This window comes from Oncorhynchus kisutch, linkage group LG17, assembly GCF_002021735.2.
Source record: "Oncorhynchus kisutch isolate 150728-3 linkage group LG17, Okis_V2, whole genome shotgun sequence".
NCBI classification, from domain to species: Eukaryota; Metazoa; Chordata; class Actinopteri; order Salmoniformes; family Salmonidae; genus Oncorhynchus; species Oncorhynchus kisutch.
In genome coordinates, this window is record NC_034190.2 from 45,604,727 (window position 1) to 45,627,018 (window position 22,292).

The 22,292-nt window shown below is 43.9% G+C and overlaps 2 protein-coding genes across 2 annotated transcripts in view; one reads left to right on the forward strand and one right to left on the reverse strand.

Moving 5' to 3' along the window:
• The window catches only part of LOC109907746 (plexin-D1), a 106,549-nt gene extending 95,239 nt beyond the window's left edge, over positions 1-11,310 (forward strand). Inside the window, exons 31-36 of the mRNA XM_031793917.1 lie at positions 737-841; positions 1,152-1,315; positions 1,419-1,566; positions 4,243-4,383; positions 6,089-6,163; positions 8,650-11,310. Of these exons, the coding sequence (XP_031649777.1) occupies positions 737-841; positions 1,152-1,315; positions 1,419-1,566; positions 4,243-4,383; positions 6,089-6,163; positions 8,650-8,766 (750 nt within the window). The 3' untranslated portion in view covers positions 8,767-11,310. The remainder of the gene's footprint in view (positions 1-736; positions 842-1,151; positions 1,316-1,418; positions 1,567-4,242; positions 4,384-6,088; positions 6,164-8,649) is intronic.
• Positions 10,601-17,068, reverse strand: LOC109907744 (rhodopsin-like). The gene is made up of 5 exons (XM_020505910.2): positions 13,116-17,068; positions 12,391-12,559; positions 12,067-12,232; positions 11,723-11,962; positions 10,601-11,624 (listed from the first exon to the last, which is right to left on the reverse strand). The coding sequence occupies exons 1-5, from the start codon at positions 13,474-13,476 to the stop codon at positions 11,499-11,501; spliced, it is 1,062 nt and encodes a 353-aa protein (XP_020361499.1). The 5' UTR covers positions 13,477-17,068; the 3' UTR covers positions 10,601-11,498.
• Between the last annotated feature and the right edge of the window lie 5,224 nt (positions 17,069-22,292).

Here is a 22,292-nt window from a genome sequence, read left to right on the forward strand (position 1 = left end):
TTCTCATTCACCCCCATTGACCCCGTTCCTTCTGTCATCGGCCCCATTGGTCTCAGAGAGAGCTCAATTTAACTCAGACAGACACAGTGAAGGCCTGAGCAATACATCTGACTACATACTTTCGTAAGAGTTTGAGTGTGCGTGTGCTTGTAGGAAAGCTGGAGCAAGGACATGACAGCGCTAATAGCACATTAGCCATTGAAAAAAACTCATATGACTTTGGGTTTGACATGAGTTCTTGCTTCAGTCATTTTTAGTGTGCAGTTGTTTGTTGTAGGACTTCATATTATGGTGTGCTGGCCTGGACTGGAGCTTGTTGACAGGCTCAGTAGACGACAAATGCCAGTGTCTTTCTGCCCCAGCTCCATAGCCCTGTCCTAGTTAAGACCTGTAGGAGCATGTCACATGATACTGGTACTGCGTAAGAGAAAATTCCTGACTTTTCCAACTTGCAGTATTTCATAAAGTGACATCATGTTAGTCATACCTCATAAATCCCCACTGTGTTTCCTGGGTCGTATTCATGAGGCAAGAATAAGAGAAACCTTTTGAAATGGAAGACGTATTAACTGAACTTTTCCAAAAATAACACAAAAAATAATAATTTCATCTCCCTGTCAAATGTTAGTCACACCTACAGTACAGTAGATTCCCGTTTAGAATGAGGTAATTTCCCATGGTGCTGAATGGATGTTTTTGTACCCTGACCTCTAATCTCTGCCCCCTGCCCATCTAGGTCCTGCCTCATGATGAGCTGTTTGAGAATAAGAAGTCCCACAGACAGAGTCACCGTAAGAAGGTCCTCCCTGAGATCTACCTGACACGCCTCCTCTCCACCAAGGTCAGAAAATAAAAAATACATGGCAGCCATCTTGAACGATTTGCAGTCTGTGACAGAAAGCAGTGCCAGCCTAGTTTCGGTCTGTTACTGCTTCAGCTCGCCAACTCCTTATCATGTCCAATCGTGAGCCTAAACAGTTTGGCATGACAATCAGAGTAGCTGGCTAAACCAGAGGCATCACTCCTTAATCATTATTAATCATCCCATTACCAGTTCTATTTACAGTGACATCATCCTGGAATTCCAAACAATCCATCTTGATCTCAGTTCTGGTTCTGTGTCTGATCCCATCTGTGTTGTGATTCCGTAGGGAACATTGCAGAAGTTCCTGGACGACCTTTTCCAGGCCATCCTCAGTATTCCCGCAGAGCGTCCCCCACTGGCCATCAAATACTTCTTTGACTTCCTGGAGGAGCAGGCGGACAAGAGGGGCATCACCGACCCCGACACCCTGCACATCTGGAAGACCAACAGGTAGGGGAACTAGATTACATCGGATCATCTACTCATCAATACTATAGTACCTCTAATGCTAAATGTTTTCTGAAGCTCATAGAATGTTTTCCCATCTCCTTAGTTTACCTTTGCGCTTCTGGGTGAACATCCTGAAGAACCCTCAGTTTGTGTTTGACATTGATAAGACGGATCACATGGATGCATGTCTGTCTGTCATCGCCCAGGCCTTCATAGACGCCTGCTCCATTTCAGACCTGCAGCTGGGCAAGGTGAGACACAAAAACACTTCACACATGCATTACACACACTTTTATGGTACATGTGATACAGTACACTACACATGTAATACAGTACACATAAACATGCATACACACATACACATATTCACTGCTAGGTAAACACACACTCATAGACATGGTTACACATCAGCAGTCGCTTAGGGCCCCCGGCCGCTAGCGCCCCCCCCCAATGTTTGTTTCTTTGGAACTCAGTCGGGGTCTCAACTTACTGTTGAGAGTTATAATAGTAGAATATATAAGGTGTAAATTGGAAACTTGGTTGTGTATCAGTAGATGTTCTCTTTTTTTGACAGTCACTCAATTAGCCATGTCAGCTAACAACTTTTAGATTGTAAGTTAGTCTAGCCAGTTATCTAAACTTGTAGTAATTATGGCCGAATACCGACCGGCACACATGTCATGACAAAATGTGTAGAATTGCAGGAAATGTGCTTTAAAACTGCAAAAATAGATCTCTGCCTCATGGCGAAATAGGTAGAATTGTATGATATTTCTTATAAAATTGCAAAATGTTCTCTTCACTCCATGGCAAAATGTGTAAAACTGCAGAAAACTTCCTTTAAAACTGCAATATTTTCTTTACGCCTCCTTGGCATAATGTGTAGCATTGCTGGATATTTCATTTTTAAAGGGTACATTTTTCTCTCCACTGTCAAGAGGCAGACAATTTTGGTTACCCAAATCTCACTTAGGGTACCCAAAAGGCTAGAGCTGGCCCTGATACAAATACACAAGACTGCTGTACCTACAGCATATACTCTTACACACAGAAAAAAAAAGACATTTTTGACAGCAGAATCTCTTATCCAGAGTAACTTACAATTATTGAATTCATCTTCAGATAGCTAGGCGAGACAACCACATATCACGGTCTTATCAAGTACATTTTCCCTCAACAAAATAGTTATCAGCAAAGTCAGTGGTAGTAGGAAAAGACGAGTGCAGAAATCCCCAGTTTCCTCCCCAGTCCCTGCCAACCTCCCTCCCCTCCTTTCTCCAGTCAGTCCGTCAGCTCTGTCTACCTCTCCTCATGTTATTTCAGCCCAGTCTGCTCAACCAAGGTCATGAGCACCAGGAATTGTGTGTGTGTGTGTGTGTGTGTGTGTGTGTGTGTGTGTGTGTGTGTGTGTGTGTGTGTGTGTGTGTGTGTGTGTGTGTGTGTGTGTGTGTGTGTGTGTGTGTGTGTGTGTGTGTGTGTGTGTGTGTGTGTGTGTGTGTGTGTGTGTGTGTGTGTGTCTTTCAGTGCCCTCACTCCCCACAAATCAGTCTCATCCCTCGGACGTTGTGACCCCTAGCATACACACTGCTTCCTGTCTCTCTGACTGACATCCTCCCTGGAGATATTTGTCAAACAATGCTGATCTATTCCACTTGTTCATTGCCAAAGAGCCAATGCAAGCACCTCAAGCATGTGAAACACACACAAACAAAGAAACACACCGTGGCACCGTAAAAACCTCTAGATGCTCACAATCCGATGCTCATCGGACATTTGGCCAGTCCTAAAAAGAAAAAAGACTATTTTAGGCTTAAGGGTTAGGTTTAGAACTAGGGTTAGGGCAGGTCCACGGGACCCAAGGTGTGCACATTTAGTTTTTTTCCCTAACACTAACTAACGCTGATTCAAATGACCAAAGCTTGATAATTAGTTGATTATTTGAATCAGTTGTGTAGTGCTAGGGCAAAAACCAAAAGGACAGAGTTTGACAAACCCTGGGTTAGGGTCAGGTTTAGGGTAAATAGGACTTTGAATGGGAATCCCCAAAAAGTCCTCACAAGTATAATACACAAGTGTGCGTGTGTAGCGGTCAGAGGACAGGACATCGCTCTGCAGGGGTGAGAGAGGGCTTGGAAACGAAGCTGCTTCCACGAAAACCTTATCTGGTGGCCTGCAGACATACAGTAGGGATGGAGGGGGTGTGGGCGGTTATTAGGGGTCAAGGGGGGTCGTCAGGCAGATGGAGGAACCACAGGAAATGAAATGACCTTGTGGACAGGAAGAGAGGGATCCCTATCAGGAGGAGGGGCAGTGGCTGGAGTCTTCCTAGCTCCGATACCACACACACACACACACGCAAATGCATAGCCTACATATCTGTATGCTCAGCTCAACCCAATACCTTGTATGTGTACCTTAGTGATTGAATAATGCTATCAGTACCATTGTAAATGCTGTCAGTAACTTGGAGAAGTAGCAGATGTAAGTAGATTGAAGGGTTGTTATGTCTGGCCTGGTTCTCTGTGGCTGTGGATATGGCTTGTTTAACTTTCCTATTGTGAGGAGAGGAAACCCTGGACCCTCCCTTCTTTGTCTCTAGCATAAGGAGGTGCTGACCTACTCACACACTGATAACACCAACCACTCACTATGACCATGGACCGTAGACCAACCATAGACCAACTACATTATGACCACAGACCATGCTGCCCACAGTCTCATTAACAACTCACTGACCATAGACCACACTCACCATACACTGGACTGAGCACTGTCATACTGAAAACAATCTGACAACCAAACACATGCAGTGGTTTATTACATACTGGTCATGGTCAGGAGAGTGGTAAAGGACATAACTTGTTTGGTTAACTACTAAAAGCTCCATAGAGGTTACTTTGACTAAATAGGACTGTGTCTTGTTTCAGGACTCTCCCACCAACAAGCTGCTGTATGCCAAGGAGATCCCAGAGTACAAGAAGAGGGTGCAGTGCTACTACAAGCAGATCCAGGAGATGGCGCCACTGAGTGAGCAGGAGATGAACGCCCACTTGGCCGAGGAGTCACGGGTGAGAGAGCAAGGGGTGACAGATCAATATATTGATTGATTGATTGTAATTTGTTATCCTTGGTGGCAGACTGTCACTGCATTCAACGGTGCTACACTGTTAATTCATGTATTACTTTTTTTGTTTTTTTTTGTTTACACTACCAGTCGAAAGTTTGGACACACCTACTCATTCAAGGGTTTTTCTTTATTTTTACTATGTTCTACATTGTAGAATAATGGTGAAGACATCAAAACCATGAAATAACACATATGGAATCATGTAGTTACCAAAACAGTGTTCAACAAATCAAAACATATTTTATATGGGAGATTCTTCAAAGTAGCCCCCCTTTGCCTCAATAGCTTTGTACACTCTTGGCATTCTCTCAGCTTCATGAGGAATGCTTTTCCAACAGTCCTGAAGGAGTTCTACACATATGCTGAGCACTTGCTGGCTGCTTTTCTTTCTCTGTGGTCCAACTCATCCAAAACCATCTTAATTGGGTTGAGGTCAGGTGATTGTGGTGGCAAGGTCATCTGATGCAGCACTCCATCACTCTCCTTCTTGCTCAAATAGCCCTTACACAGTCTAGAGGTGTGTTTTGGGTCATTGTCCTGTTGAAAAACAAGTGACTAAGCGCAAACCAGATGGCATGGCATATCGCTGCAGAATGCTGTAGTAACCATACTGGTTAAGTGTGCCTTGAATTCTAAATAAATCACTGACAGTGTCACCAGCAAAGCACCCGCACACCATCACACCTCCTCCTCCATGCTTCACATTGGGGACCACACATGCGGAGGTCATCTTTCACCTACTCTGTGTCTCACAAAGACACAGCGGTTGGAACCAAAACATCTCACATTTGGACTCATCAGACCAAAGGACAGCTTTCCACCGGTCTAATGTCCATTGCTCGTGTTTCTTGGCCCAAGCAAATCTCTTCTTATTGGTGTCCTTTAGTAGTGGTTTCTTTGCAGCAATTTGACCATGAAGGCCTGATTCACACAGTCTCCTCTGAACAGTTGATGTTGAGATGTGTCTGTTACTTGAACTCTGTGAAGCATTATTTGGGCTGCAATCTGAAGTGCAGTTAACTCTAATGAACTTATCCTCTGCTGCAGAGGTAACTCTGGGTCTTTCCTGTGACGGTCCTCATGAGAGACAGTTTCATCATAGCGCTTGATGGTTTTTGCGACTGCAGTTGAAGGAACTTTCAAAATTCTTGAAATGTTCCCTATTGACTGACCTTCATGTCTTAAAGTAATGATGGACTATTATTTGTCTTTGCTTATTTTAGCTGTTCTTGCCATAATATGGACTTGGTATACCACCCTACCTAGTCACAACACAGCTGATTGGCTCAAATGCATTAAGAAGGAAAGAAATTTGACAAATCAACTTTTAACAAGATACACCTGTTAATTGAAACTCATTCCAGGTACCTCCCTCTTGAAGCTGGTTGAGAGAATGCTAAGAGTGCAAAGCTGTCATCAAGACAAAGGGTGGCTATTTGTAATATCTCAAATATAAAATATATTTTGATTTGTTTAACACTTTTTTTGGTTACTACATGATTCCATGTGTGTGATTTCATAGTTTTGATGTCTTCACTACTATTCTACAATGTAGAAAATAGTAAAAATAAATAAAAACCCTTGAATGAGTAGGTGTATACAAACTTTTGACTGTATATCGGAACGATACGCTCAATCTGTTACAGAAATACAGAAATGAGTTCAATACCAACCTGGCCTTGACGGAGATCTACAAATACGCCAAGAAATACAGAAACCAGGTAAGATCCGCTATCTCTCCCTCTGCCCTGGATGAGCTGTTTGACACGTTTAAACTGGCCCTATCTCCAGCCTTATCACAGTCTATATTCCACATGGAGTTTAGAGTTTCAGAGAGAAAGAGAGAGATGAGTATCAGGGCATGAAGCATCAGTACAGGTCATCACATGCTTCTTTAAAGATCTAACGGCCTCTTCACAACCCCACACACCCTCTTTCACCCAGACCCGAAAAAGACCCGCGCGCACACACACACCTAGTGTTCCGTGGAATGATTCAGACAGTGATGATGTCTGAGGGCCCTCATCATAATGTCTGAGGACCCTCATCATAATGTCTGAGGACCCTCATATGTTTAACTGCTGTTATACCTGCCATTCTCCTGTACCAGCAGACACCGGGGCCCTTGCATAAAACAGCTTAAATGAATTTTCCCCTCATCTTTCCCCTTAAAGTTTCCTTAACTTTAAGCCAGTTGCACAAAACATTTTAAGGCACATTTCCCCCTTATAAATAAACACTTTCCTGCAGTGTAGTGACCAAAGTGCCCTCTAACACTCAGAGGTTTCTCTGGGACTCTCTATGAATCACTTCTGAATGACACATTCTCGCACACAGCCCTCTCACTGGACTGCCAGTAACACCCACTGAACGCATGACAACTAGCAGGCATGAAAGGCAGCACAGGCATTTTGTTTTGTAAATAGTACAGTGGGGCAAAAAAGTATTTAGTCAGCCACCAATTGTGCAAGTTCTCCCACTTAAAAAGATGAGAGAGGCCTGTAATTTTCATCATAGGTACACTTCAACTATGACAGACAAAATGAGAAAAAAAATCCAGAAAATCACATTGTAGGATTTTTAATGAATTTATTTGCAAATTATGGTGGAACATAAGTATTTGGTCACCTACAAACAAAGCAAGATTTCTGGCTTTCACAGACCTCTGTCCTCCACTCGTTACCTGTATTAATGGCACCTGTTTGAACTTGTTAACAGTATAAAATACACCTGTCCACAACCTCAAACAGTCACACTCCAAACTCCACTATGGCCAAGACCAAAGAGCTGTCAAAGGACACCAGAAACAGAATGTTAGACCTGCAACAGGCTGGGAAGACTGAATCTGCAATAGGTAAGCAGCTTGGTTTGAAGAAATCAACTGTGGGAGCAATTATTAGGATATGGAAGACATACAAGACCACTGGTAATCTCCCCCGAACCACACGGGGGGACCTAGTGAATGACCTGCAGAGAGCTGGGACCAAAGTAACAAAGCCTACCATCAGTAACACACTACGCCGCCAGGGACTCAAATCCTGCAGTGCCAGACGTGTCCCCTGCTTAAGCCAGTACATGTCCAGGCCCGTCTGAAGTTTGCTAGAGAGCATTTGGATGATCCAGAAGAAGATTGGGAGAATGTCATATGGTCATATGAAACCAAAATATAACTTCTTGGTAAAAACTCAACTCGTCGTGTTTGGAGGGCAAAGAATGCTGAGTTGCATCCAAAGAACACCATACCTACTGTGAAGCATGGGGGTGGAAACATCATGCTTTGGGGCTGTTTTTCTGCAAAGGGACCTGGACGACTGATCCGTGTAAAGGAAAGAATGAATGGGGCCATGTATCGTGAGATTTTGAGTGAAAACCTCCTTCCATCAGCAAGGGCATTGAAGATGAAACGTGGCTGGGTCTTTCAGCATGACAATGATCCCAAACACACCGCCCGGGCAACGAAGGAGTGGCTTCGTAAGAAGCATTTCAAGGTCCTGGAGTAGCATAGCCAGTCTCCAGATCTCAACCCCATAGAAAATCTTTGGAGGGAGTTGAAAGTCCGTGTTGCCCAGCAACAGCCCCAAAACACCACTGCTCTAGAGGAGATATGCATGGAGGAATGGGCCAAAATACCAGCAACAGTGTGTGAAAACCTGGTGAAGACTAACAGAAAACGTTTGACCTCTGTCATTGCCAACAAAGGGTATATAACAAAGTATTGAGATAAACTTTTGTTATTGACCAAATACTTATTTTCCACCATAATTTGCAAATAAATTCATAAAAGATCCTACAATGTGATTTTCTGGATTTTTTTTTCTAATTTTGTCTGTCATAGTCGAAGTGTCCCTATGATGAAAATTACAGGCCTCTCTCATCTTTTTAAGTGGGAGAACATGCACAATTGGTGGCTGACTAAATACTTTTTTGCCCCACTGTATGTGAACAGTAAAGGCTCTTGTGGGGAGAGAGCCATGCATGAAGGCTGAAGAACTGCTGAAGTACTCTTTCTCTGTCTGGGCAGGTGGTTGAGTTTCTGTCTTGTGCTGCAGAATGCATGAACACTTGAGGGTTACTGAAATGAGTCTCTCTATTTCTCTCTCTCTCTCTCATTCTCTAACTGTGGGTAGATACGTGTTGTAAGGTTGCTCACTTGGCCATTGTCTGAACTGTTTCTTTCTCGCTCTCCTTCTCCCTCTCTCTCTGTTAGGTGGTGAGTGCTCTTGAGTCCAACCCCACAGCGAAGCGTACTCAGCTGCACCACAAGTTTGAGCAGGTCATTGCTCTGGTGGAGGACAACATCTATGAGTGCAGCAGTGAGGCCTGAGTCTCCCTCCACCCAGATTCCAGCCTATTCCCCCTGGCTGCCTCCACCCTACCCGGGGTCCAAGGACCTAGGAAACCCCCAGTCCGTCTACCCTCCACATATCCCTTCTGTTTATAGAGCCCAAAGACAGAAAGGAACTCTTTGCTTTAAGAAAGGTTTTGCTTTAAGACTGGAAGAGATCTCAGCTTTACTGTACCACCCCTAACGCAAGACTGCCTCAGAAACCTGATTGGGAGCACTGTACCATGGATTAAGAAATGTCCTAAGAAACGTACCTTGTATTGAGCAATTGCTTTAGATACCGAGGAATTGATACCCACGTCCCTTATATCAAATATAGAATCTCTGGATCATCCCTTTGACTGTGTTGACTCTTCTATTCACACATGGATATAACCCCAAGCTGGTTTCCTGCTTATTCACACCTGGCTTAAATCTCACTCTGGTTTCACACTGCTTTGACCTGAAGCATAGTGGAGTTAGAGGAGGCACTTGGAGATGGACCTCATTCTGGATGACGTCACCGCCTCTGGGACCTGGATCCCCGGCAACCATCTTACGCACTGACCCCCTTTTTCTAGGGGGATGAGCCAATGATGCACTGTACTGTATGATAAATGTCTATAGCAATATTTATAGCTGAGTTATAATGCTTTCTGAGTGGCCTGTTCAATGATATGTGAATGAGAAACCATCTTCTTATAACCTGCACTGTTCTCAGGTTTGATTGGTGGAATGGGCAAAAAACTCTACCGGTGCTTTGAACTACAAGTCCCAATGGGCTTTGCAAGTTGGTGATGGGTTATGGAGGAGTAGAGAGTATAATTAGGTGATTTATTTAGGTGACGTTTCATGTGCCAGACCTGCTTGCAAAGAGACTGGACTCTATATAATTACATTGGATGTGTTCTTGTGAAGACAGGTTGATCTGTTTTGGAAGTGACTGAGAACGAAGATTGATTATGACCAAGCGGGAAATTTAGAGTAGAACTATGACCTTCAGTTAATCAAAGAGGAAGAACTGTTTGACATGACTGTACTTGTGATGCCAAAATGACTTGTGTCTATTGTCAGAGTTTGTGAAAGTAAATGCTATTACAAAGCTTTAATATAGTATAAAATGTTGTGAAATGTCAGTTTCGTAATCATATTTCAATTCCTGTTTTCATCAATAACAAGGGCTCGACTCAATCAAATCCGCTTTAGCCAACATCCGCATAGCGGTTGTTTTGGCGGTATAGGAACTGAGTTCGAGCTGTGGCTCCTGGCATTATACCTAAAGCGGACATTGCCATTGGCTGCACGTAGTTGCATTAACGAAAATCCCATGCAGCCTTATTTACAAGTTTGAACACTGGAATGTGAGATATAATCTACACCTGGATTGGGATGATAGAAATGCTCATGATTTCATTGGATGATTTATACATTTGAGCATAATTATTTCTATATAGCCTATATTTTCTCATTCTGAACTTCTAGCGCTTTGGCTTTCATGGCAACGATCGCAAGAGCAGCTGCTCACCGATTTGACAGCTCTAGCAGTTTCACCTCTTACATTGCCAAAACATCTGCTATGCGGGTGTCTGCTATCGCCAGTTAATACTTGATCTGACTGAATCTAGGCCCTGGTCCTATGTAAACTGAGAAATGTTCAGCAAAGTGACATTTTTAAACCACAGGGCAGCAATGTACTGTAGTGTTTTGTTTGTGCTGTCTTGATTGGTTGTGCATACCACCCAACAACCCAATGGGCATCTGGACTTTTTCTGAAAGGCTAGTACTGTAAATGCTTCCATATGAAAGAAACAGCTATGAAAAAGAAAGGTCTCATATTTTTATCGTCATTTTTATTCCAGGACATTTAAGAACTATTTCCACGTCACGTACAACATCCTAATCTTTACATTATTAACACTAGTCCTGTCTCCAGAGCTTTTGAACATACACGCATACACACACGCACACTAACACACACACTCTCAGGAGGTGTCTTCTTTCTGCAGAGGTTCTATGCAGGTCCATTTGTTTACATTCAGGACCTTTTCCGAGCCAAGTGTTAAGAACTAACCCGTTCAGCCTCATCATGGGAAAGACACCGAAACCAGGGGAGAGCTCTCCTCAATGCTTTATGGTAGGCACAATCTAAACCAATTTAAAACGTATTTTACCCTAAGTGTTAATTTAAAAAATGGATACTTTAAAGTGTATTTAAGGGGCATAAGCTGAACAATTATGTAAACAAAAGTTGGCGTAGTTTTTTTTAAATATTGTGGCATTTGAAGGTTTCACTTCAACACTAAATGATTGTATGTGTTTTAATGGGAGGGGAGCCCATGGAACGTGTTTAGTTGGACAGCCACCAAAATGACACCCAGAGGTGCTGCTTAAAGTGCTTGAGGTAGAAGTCAAGATGCACTAACCACAGGCCTGGTATCAGACAATGCAACCCCTATTCCTAACCATAACCTTTAAAAGGGGAGTAAAATAATCAGTGGTTTGAGGCAACTTCTACCAACTCCAGTAAACGATTGATGAAGCCAACTAAGCACTGTTTCTTGGTTTGTTATGCTTTGGTCACATTGAGGGATATATGTACAGGTACAACAGGCACACCCATGCAGTGCAGACAGAGGTAAATCGAGAAAATTGGCCTATCGGAGGCTGCTGCTTGGCGGTGGGTCCACAGATGGGCTGGGACAGGTAAGGAGTCAGGCTTTATGGGTCATAGGTCAGGCAGGAGCCACCTGGCTGGCGGAGATGGAGGAGGCCTGTGTTTTGGAGGAGGCGGTGGAGGTCTCCTCCTCACCGAATGGGTTCTTCCCGCAACACACTATGGTCAACATGCAGTTCCTGAACTGGAGAAGGGAGGAGAGGGAAGGTTTTTCACACACACGTCTATCTATGTCCGCTTTATGTAGACATACACACACACACACACTCTGCTTGGGGTTACCTGTCTGTTGAGTAGAATGTAGATTATTGGGTTGTAGAGGGCAGCACTCTTGGCAAAGAAGGCTGGGATGGTCATCATGACAGGGCCAAAGTTGGTGCCCTGATTGGCAAAAATGTACCAGGCCACAGTGGCATAGGGCATCCAGCACACCAGATACGAGATGACCATGACGATCACCATACGGGTCACTTCCTTCTCTGCCCTCTGAGTGGTCTCTGACTCCTGCTGCAGGGCTGCCGCCTGAATGGACAGACACACACAGAGTGCTTTGATATGAGCCCTAACTGGAGATATATTAGTCCTGTGTGTTTACCGGTACTCAGTGACCGTGTGTGTGGTCGTACCGCGCGGACGGTGCAGAGCAGACGGCCGTAGCAGAAGCCGATGATGACCAGTGGGATGGAGAAGTGGAGGGTGAACATGTAGATGACAAAGGAGGTGTTTCCCAGCTCAGGCGTCGGGGTGTAGTAGTCAATCCCACAGGAACACTGCATGCCCTCTGGGATGTACCTACAAACATTCACCTCATATTTTTGTTTGGAAATGTAATATACAGAAGTATTGCCCCTGAGGTCTACCAGCCATCAGCCCATTCCCTGCTCTTAAGGTGACGTTTAAGGTAGACTAGTAGGAGATGCTATTTGGAGGGTATTTAGAGGGTTACCTACCTGGACCAGCCACACAATGGAGGTAGAGCACAGGTGAGAGACATGATCCAGGTGAAGGCCACGCCCACAATGGCGTGCCTCTCATTGAAGCGGAAGTTGGTCATTGGTTTACACACCACGATATAGCGCTCGATGGCCAATACCACCAGAGACCAAAGGGCGATCTCCCCTGAGAGAGACACAGCATGTTAGCGAGACATACACAGTATAAATGCTCATGTGCAGAAACTATTCAGACAGTTAAGGAATATTGGACACAGGCAGAAAACTTAACAGTGTATACGTTTTCATACAGTTATATGATCTCATTTATATTGATATGATAACTACCGTAGGTCCTACTTCAACACAGAGCTTAATGTATTCATTATATAAGGTCTATACATCTGCAGTTATTAAATACCTTTCCCCCACCCCCCCAGTCACAGAACACAGGTGTGTAAAAGAGGTGCAAATATACATATTATAGGGCGGCAGGTAGCCTAGTGGAGCAAGGCACTTAACCCTAGTGTTCTGTATCTCCTTACATTAAACTCATTGAGTTCAAGGTACATTGAGGTGACACCTGAAAAAAGTTGGGCACCCCTTTAGGTAAAAGATCCTCTTAACCACAGATCTAAAATCAAATTCCCCATAGCCTAACCATAACCATTATGGGAACAAACATATCTTATCCTGTAGCTTGCGACAACTTCTACCTAACCTAAGGCTCCACCGTGACTTACCTCCCATAGTGGCAAAGAATCCTTCAACGTTACAGCCGGTGACCCCCAGGAAGAAGTATCCCTGTAGGGCTGTTGCCAGAGTCACAGTGAAGCCTCCCACCACCATGAAGAGGTCAGCCACAGCCAGATTCAACAGGATGTAGTTCAAGGGGGTCCGTAGCTTCTTGTGCTGCACCGTGACATAGAGCGTAAGGAAGTTGACGGGGAAGGCTGTGATGATGAGAAAGATCATGTAGGCAGCGAGGAGCGAGTACTTCCAGGGTGGAGCTAGGTAGTACTGAGGGTGCTCAAAGGGGCTCCTCACCACCCCTGTCTTGTTAGACATGGGCACGTAGAAGTTTGGGCCCTCTGTGCCGTTCATGGCGACGGCTGTTGGGGTGTGTGTTTGTGTGTGTTTCTGTTTGTCTATGTGTCTCTACAGGAGTTTGTGTCTTTCTCTATCCTCTCTGGTATTTGGAGAGAGGAAAGAGAAAGCACTATGCCTTCTATGAGAGGAGCTATTTCTAGCTGGAAGGTTGGATAGATAGATGGAGGAAATAGATCCTGGTGATGAGAAGTGGTGTGCTCTGCCCCCCCGAGGCAGGCACAGACCCTTTTAAGAGCTTCTCTCTTAGGATTAGGGACGTGCATGGAACTCAGCATGGTGTCAGCATAGGCAGATTTAGGACACACACACAGTAATTCATGAGAAAAACATCTAGGACATATACTGTATACTCGAGGGTTATCCTCTGATGATTTCATCATCACAAGTGTGTCATAAACAAGTTTGCAAAGGAGAGAGTGTTACTACAGGAGGCTGACGAAGACCAATGCAATTTATAGACTTCTTCTCAAATAGCACATATGACTCTGGCAAAAAGTAGTGCACTAGGAAACATGGTGTCATCAGAGATTTACATTATCCTAGATGTCAAGGGGCTACTGTACCAGTCTGCTAGTGCAGACCGACATGTCAAACCTTTTTCTATATATCATGTTCCAGACAGTTATTTCATGGACTGTCTACATTCCCTGTTGGTGTAAATCTGTGTGAGAGGCTCTGTGTAATCTGATCCTGTTAATCCTATTGGGTTGATCGGCTAAAGACGCACTTTTGTTACGGACTATAATGATCGTCATAACCTCGTCACTCAAATAACGTACACTACCATTCATAAGTTTAGGGTCACTTAGAAATCTCCCTGTTTTTGAAAGAAAAGCACATTTTATGTCCATTAAAATAACATCAAATTGATCAGAAATACAGTTAAGAATATATCAGTTAAGTCAGTTAAGAATATATTCTTATTTACAATGACGGCCTAGGTTAACTGCCTTGTTTAGGGATTTTTACCTTGTCAGCTCGGGGATTCGAGCTAGCAACCTTTCAGTTACTGGCCCAACGCTCTAACTACTATGCTACCTACCGCCCCTCAACATTTAACATTTAACAAGGCCGGGATCGCGGAGTCGCCTCATCACTGTTGACGTTGAGACTGGTGTTTTGCGGGTACTATTTAATGAAGCTGCCAGTTGAGGACTTGTGAGGCATCTGTTTCTCAAACTAGACACTCTAATGTACTTGTCCTCTTGCTCAGTTGTGCACCGGGGCCTCCCACTCTTCTTTCTATTCTGGTTAGCGCCAGTTTGCGCTGTTCGGTGAAGGGAGTAGTACACAGCGTTGTACCAGATCTTCAGTTTCTTGGCAATTTCTCACATGGAATAGCCTTCATTTCTCAGAACAAGAATAGACTGGCAAGTTTCAGAAGAAAGGTCTTTGTTTCTGGCCATTTTTAGCCTATAATCAAACCCACAAAAGCTGACGCTCCAGATACTCAACTAGTCTAAAGGCCAGTTTTATTGCTACTTTTTATCAGCACAATAGTTTTCAGCTGTGCTAACACAACGTGCCATTGGAACACAGGAGTGATGGTTGCTGATAATGGGCCTCTGTACACCTATGTAGATATTCCATTAAAAAATCTGCAGTTTCCAGGTACAATAGTCATTTACAACATTAACAATGTCTACACTGTATTTCTGATCGGGTGTGAGCATATGGGCGGAATATTCCTCAGAAGAGCAAGAGAGAAACTGACTCCAACTCCTTTTTCAATCAGACTGGACTTTCGATGAAAGCCATGTAACTGATTCCAGATCAGCATACAATCGAACATAAATATTTATTGGCTGGATTATAACCAAGTAGAAATGTTGATAAAATATATTAATAAACTGGGAGATGGATTAAGTGATTCTAAACCAGTTTCCGGAGGTCAGTTGGGTTCATCGATCGGCAGTCAGCAGTAGAGAGAGCAGTTAAGCTGAAGCTCTGGCAGCTTATAGTCTTCACTGTGGAACATCTAGATTAGAGTGAAAAATAAAAGCTAGAGAGAGTTCATTCTGAGATTCTGCCAGAGGGCTATGGAGTGCCACGGTGTGTGTGAGCATGTACTGTGTAATATTTTAATGATTAGAAAAAAATGCACCTCCCTATTCTGCACCTGGGTGTGTGTGTAAAAGGGATGAGGGGGCATGAAGTGCAATTCTGTGTGTGTGTGTTCCATCTATTTAGTACCTGGAACCAGGAGCGGCACATATTGATGCTGACAGCAGGCAGTAAGGAGCGGTAGTACTCTCACTGAAGGGGTTTAGGCCAGGGCTTGAGCAGGACATCCCTGCTGCTCATAGACCTCAGCACAGAGCGACTCACCACCACTGGGACATAGTCAGACCCACCCTGCTGTAAAGGGAAACTGAGTCTTTCCATTCATACTCTCCTGTTAGTTTCTCTCCTCCCTCTCTTCCACCTTTCTAACCAGCCTCTCACTCCTTACCTCTTCCACTTGTCCATCTCTCCTACACTCTCCTTACTTCCCATATCCTTCCCTCTTTCTGTCCCTCCCTCCTCAACTCAAAGCTGAGTTTGGCCATGAAGATGTCCTCCTTTGTGTCTTCCGTGCCATCATCCAGCTTCAGGGACCGGGATTCTGACACCGTTAAGGACTCACTCGTAGATGTGCACAATACTTCTGCTCCCTGCTTTCTTACACACATTTAAGCCATACACCATTAACAGACCCATGCCACCACTTTGAGCATTTTAACACCAAAGAAAAAACAAAAACACTGAAATGCACAACATTTCACCCTCAGAGCTCAGCCAGTAAGAGTGACGGAGAGAGTAGACTACTAAAGGTCAGTCAGTGAGTTAGTCAGCATGTGGTTTCTAGGAAAAGCCGTGGCCACCGTGCCCTTGTGGCAGGCAGGTTAATCCCAGACAGAGAAGTCTCTGAGGTGTTAGTGTCATTAAACTGAGAGAGAAGATTCCCTCTAACCCTATTAACTCTCACCGCTAAGATGACTTAGGCCTGACAGCTTATGCTGCTCGGCAGAAATTAAATAAGTGCCAAGAAATACTTGGATTACTACCTTCTCAGAACACACACCTCAGCACTGACACGTACACATACTGTATGTAATGTGTGTATGTATGGAAACGTGTACGAATGAGAAATGTGAGAAATGAGAAATCATGAGAAATGTGTTGATTTTAGTGCATAAGGTAATGGATACCCCTACTGCGGCATTCCTGTCGATGCGAGAGAAAAAAATCCTGTCGATGCGAGGGACCTCCAGGGCAATGACAGACACAGCCTCCTCAACACCAATACCCTCGTCCAGGTAGAACTGCGACAGAGGTAGGACCTTTACAGTACAGTGACACATTAATAACACACCTTGGAACCAAACATCAATCACAAAGAGACGGGTGTCAACCTACCGTATGACGATGCCGTGTAGATCAAGGGCTGTTTGCAGTTGATACACACACTGCCCTGGCTGTCCAGCAGGGGGTTGTTGGTGGAGCAGCCGTAATACATGGAGATCAGGTCCTGGGTTACACACATACACACCTTTGTGAATATACACAAACGTATAAGATACACACTCCACAAAAAAAAAAAAAAAAAAAAGTGCCTTCAGAAAGTATTCACACACCTTTACCTTTTCCACATTTTGTCATTTTACAGCTTGAATTTAAAATGGGTTAAATTGAGATTTTTTTTCTCACTGGCTTTACCCCATAATGTCAAAGTGGAATTATGTTTTTCGAAATGTTTAAAGCTAAAATGTTTTGAGTAAATAAGTAACCATTTTGTTATGGCAAGCCTAAGTACAGGAGTAAAAATTTGCTTAACAAGTCACATAGTAAGTTGTATGGATTCACTGTGTGTTTAACATGATTTGTAAGGTCTATAAATTGCATAATTTAGTGGAATTAAATTGGCCTGTGTGTATTTTATTTATCCAACAAAACTATCACGTGCAAAACATACAGCGGTTATTTTGTGAGGGATTTCTCCTGCAACTCCTTGCTGCTGGAGTAAAACATGTGCTTTTATAAGTACATTCATTACGCAACAATTCTAAATGCAATTGTGTTGTAAAACTGTTTGGGTGCACGATTAAAAAGAGCTACTATTTTTATTTCTCAACTGGTAATTTAAGCGGTCTCCCGTTCACCATTCAAGCATAGGCAACAGGCTATACGCGCTTCACCCACAACTTTACAATGTGAGCTGAAGGCAGTATCCATTTTAAAAACATACTTAATTGTTTGAAACCGGAATGTTTTATTTCATATTATGACGCATGTCTATGGGCAAAATCTGACCATGAAGGCAATTATTTTATTAAGACTTCATAGGCGGTGCGTGAGTTTCAAGCTTGGGGAAGCATACAAATCATTCTACCATATCTACAATTCTGCGTGCCAGTTATGATTTTCATATGTGCTTTTTCTTGGAACAGATTAATTTCAATAATAACATTTTAGTTTCTCAAAATCATTGTCACGCGGTTCATCATAAAAAGTTCAAAGTCAATTAAAGCGAGATCACCAGCCTCTGCCATATTGGCACACTGATACACCGGGATCCATTGGCGGCTAAAGAAATGAGCACATGGAACTCATAGCCTATAGGCCAATGTAGCAATAACTTCCATCTTTTACAATAAGGATTGGTGATTATCGAGGGGGAGATTGTAAGAAAGATGTATAAATAGCTTACTGTGAGGAACTATAGTTTTAATATATTATTAGTCGAATTTGCATGTAAAAAAAAATGGAATCACTTTCCTACATTTCTGTGCAGCAGGCCAGGTACTTCTTATGCATACTCATGTTCGCACGCCCCCTCAACATTATCAGGACAGAGAAATCAGACATGCTCATAGGGTGGCAGGTAGCCTAGCAGTTAAGAGCGTTGAGCCAATAACTGAAAGGCTGCTGGTTTGAATCCCTGAGCAGACTAGGTGAAAAATCTGTCGATGTGCCCTTGAGCAAGGCAGTCAACACTAATTGTTCCTGTAAGTCACTCTGGATAAAAGTGTGTGCTAAATGATTTAAAGAGGCTATTTATCTTCGATTCCACTGTGGATAAGTCATGCTTTCTGGTGAAGTATTTCAGTATAGGAGTGATTATATTATGCAAAGTGTTGGTCCTAAATTTCATGAGCTGAAATTAAAGATCCCAGAAATGTTCCATATGCACAAAAAGGTTCTTTTTCTCAAATGTTGGGCACAAATTTGTTTAAATCCCTATGAATGAGCATTTCTCCTTTGCCAAGATAATCCTGATGGGTGTGGCATTTCAAGAAGTTGATTAAACAGCATCATTACACAGGCACACCTTGTGCTGGGGACAATAAAATGCCACTCTAAAATGTGCAGTTTTGTCACACAACACAATGCCACAGATGTCTGCAATTGCCATGCTGACTGCAGGAATGTCCACCAGAGCTGTTGCCAGAGAATTTTGTGTTAATTTCTCTACCATAAGCCGCCTCCAACATCGTTGTACACAACCGCAGACCACGTGTATGGCGTTGTTGGGTGAGCTGTTTGCTGATGTCAACATTGTAAACAGAGTGCTCCATGGTGGTGGTGGGGTTATGGTATAGGCAGGCATAAGCTACGGACCACAAACACATTTGCATTTTATCTATGGCAATTTGAATGCTCAGAGATACTGTGACGAGAACCTGAGGCCCATTGTCATGCCATTTGTCCGTCGCCATCACCTGATGTTTCAGTCTGATAATGCACAGCCCCATGTCGCAAGGATCTGTACACAATTCCTGAAAGCTGAAAATGTCCCAGTTTTTCCATGGCCTGCATACTCACCAGACATGTCACCCATTGAGCATGTTTGGGATGCTCTAGATCGACATGTACAACAGCGTGTTTCAGTTTCCGCCAATATATAACTACTTCGCACAGCCATTGAAGAGGAGTGAGGCAACATTACACAGGCCATAATCAACAGCCTGATCAACTCTATGCAAAGGAGATGTGTAGCGCTGCATGAGGCAAATGGTGGTCACAAACACAGGTATCACTATGCCATTTCTCTCCTGTTCTATTGGTTTTCATGTCAACTTTATTTTGTTGTCCAGAAGCCAAAGGCACAATTCTAGTCATATATACAACCCAACCTAGATGTTGCATCTTTAGTTCCCCCCTCTTTCTAAGTTTCTAACAGAGATTTTAATCTTTGTCACATTTGTAATTGCTATATTTGCGCAGAATGTTTGTGTTTCCCCAAAATTGCATTATTGGCTGCATGAGTTACATGTTCTGTGAAGCACCCCAAAGCATATGGGTCCAGTAAATTTCTCAAAGGGCCGGTAAATTAAAATCTTACCGGTCACGTTGTCCGGCGCCACATTTTCCTATCAGAAACCCTGGTGTGCACGCATGCAAAGACACACACACCTGGTTGAAGTGGTTTGGAGCAGACGGTAAGGCTACCCAGGTCCATGGTCTCCTGGAAGCGAGAGGGTCTGGCAGCTCAAACTCTCCCGGGGTTCTGCTCTGCTTAGCCAATGCATACAGAGTGTTACTGAGACCCACCATCAAGGACAACAAGGTGCTACAGGTAGAAATTGCCCTTAGCAACAGATCTGGGGTCAACATACCCTCTTCAAATTATACCCTAACTATTAGGCTAGGAAATGGAAAACTGAACTTAAATCAGTGCCTACTGGAAACTTTTTCAGAACTCCAGAACAGGAAGTGTAGATCAAGACAGAACTGGGCACGCAATTGATAGTACATACTGTACACTCATCAGAGCTGTGTATGTATGCTAAGCATAGCCATTGTTGCCAGCAACCACAAGCCCCAGTCAATACTCTGTTTTGCTCTGTGATGGGTGTACTGATCCTCTCTAAAATAACTACCTTGGCTTTTTGTTTAAAAGTGCTGTGAGTAGAGGAATTTATACTTGTAAGTGTTTGTGTATTCATCCTTGCATGTGTGTGTTTGAGCAGAGGAAATTGCTGCCTGTTTGTATAGATGAAGATGGTTGTGCACTGAGGGACCTCTAAGAAAGGCAACACTAGGTCAATGACTTGCAGCTGCAGAAGCCCTATAACTGATATTCATCTACTAGCTCCAACAGCTCTCCTCTCCTCTGTCCAAGCGTCAGTATTGGAATTGTTAATCAATTCATCTCCTCCTGTTGTGTGTTGTTTAGCAGTGTTTTCCATGACATTGTGCCATGTTATTCCGTCCACAGTCCGCTAAACTCATATATCCCAGTTCAAAGTTTTCCAAGCGGCACCAGAGAGGATGGTAAAAGTAGAAAAGAGTAGAAAAAAGAGAGAGAGTGTTGGTGCCAGTGAACAAACAGATTAAAGGAAACCAAGTGAAGTATAAAGGGAGATGGCCAGGAAGAGGCACATCCTCTTCCTGGCGTGTGTGTGTGTGTGTGTGTGTGTGTGTGTGTGTGTGTGTGTGGTAATCAGTGGGTTTGTTTTGGTTAGTGAGGATGTGCCTCTTCCTGGCGTCTTCTCTTCCTGCCCATCTCTTGGCTGCGCTGGGCTGTTTCCTCTAATCTGTTTGTTCACTGGCACCAACACTCTCTCTCTTTTTCTACTTTACCTTCTCCCTCTCTGTGCATCAACTAAAACAAAACATTTAAAGGTGACATTTGACACATGGATTTGGCCTTCTGCTTTAGACCGTTGCAACACAAGTCGCAGAAGTAGGCCCCACATTGGAAGGATACACTTTAGTAATGCCCAGTGGTACATCCTTGGTGAGATTGTGCAGGATGCAGATGTTAAAGAGCGTCTCAGGTATATGAGAGCTGAAGGGTTCATCCTGGAGAGAGGAGAAGGGAGAGAGGAGGGAAATAGAGGGCGGGAAAGGAAGCAGGAAGCTCGACAAGACGGAGCTACTCTTCCTCCAGGGGAAGGCCTGCTCAAAGACATCTCCATCATGATTGAAAAGTCCACAGTGTTTCCCTCCTAGAGTGCAAAGAACCTTGGCGTGACCCTGGACAACACCCTATCGTTCTCTGCAAACATCAAAGCAGTGACTCACTCCTGCAGGTCATGCTCTACAACATCCGTAGAGTACGACCCTACCTCACACAGGAAGCGGCGCAGTTCCTAATCCAGGCACTTGTCATGTCCCGTCTGGAGTACTGCAACTCGCCCCATCAAACCCCTGCAACTTATCCAGAGTGCTGCAGCCCGCTTGGTTTTCAACCTTTTCAAGTTCTCCCATGTCATCCCGCTCCTCCACTGGCTTCCAGTCGAAGAGCACTTCCACTACAAGACCATGATGCTTACCTACAGAGCAGCAAGAGGAACTGCCCCTCCCTACCTTTAGGCTATGCACAAACCCTACAACCCAAACCGAGCACTCCGTTCTGCCACCTCTGGTCTCTTGGCCCTCCCACCCCTAAGGGAGGGCAGCTTCTGCTCAGCCCAGTGCAATCTCTTCTCTGGCACCCCAATGGTAGAGCCAGCTTCCATCTGAATCTTCCATCTCACGAAAGCACCTGAAACCCTACTTCTTCAAAGAGTATTTTAAATAATTCCCCTCCTCACATTTGCACTTGACCCCCCCCTTCTAGCTCTGACTTTGCTGATAGCTACTTTATTGAGGAAAGGTGGACTTACTATGTGGTTGTCCCACCTAGCTTTCTTAAGATGAATGCAATAACTGTAAGTTGCTCGGGATAAGAGCATCTGCTAAATGACTAAAATGTAAGAATGGGCGGCAGGGAAAGGGGGCAGAGAGAGACAGAAGGCACACAACATCCATCAGATACACACATCTTTGGGCATCTCTGTAAGGACACAGAGGCACCACGACTCCGTCTCTGCCCCTTTTGC

Coding starts and splice junctions, on each gene's coding strand:
- LOC109907744 (XM_020505910.2), bottom strand. CDS start 13,476: ATGAACGGCACAGAGGGCCCAAACTTCTACGTGCCCATGTCTAACAAG. Junction 12,233..12,390: donor CCATTGTGTGGCTGGTCCAG/GTAGGTAACCCT, acceptor GAATGTTTGTAG/GTACATCCCAGAGGGCATGC. Junction 11,963..12,066: donor TGCTCTGCACCGTCCGCGCG/GTACGACCACAC, acceptor CTGTCCATTCAG/GCGGCAGCCCTGCAGCAGGA.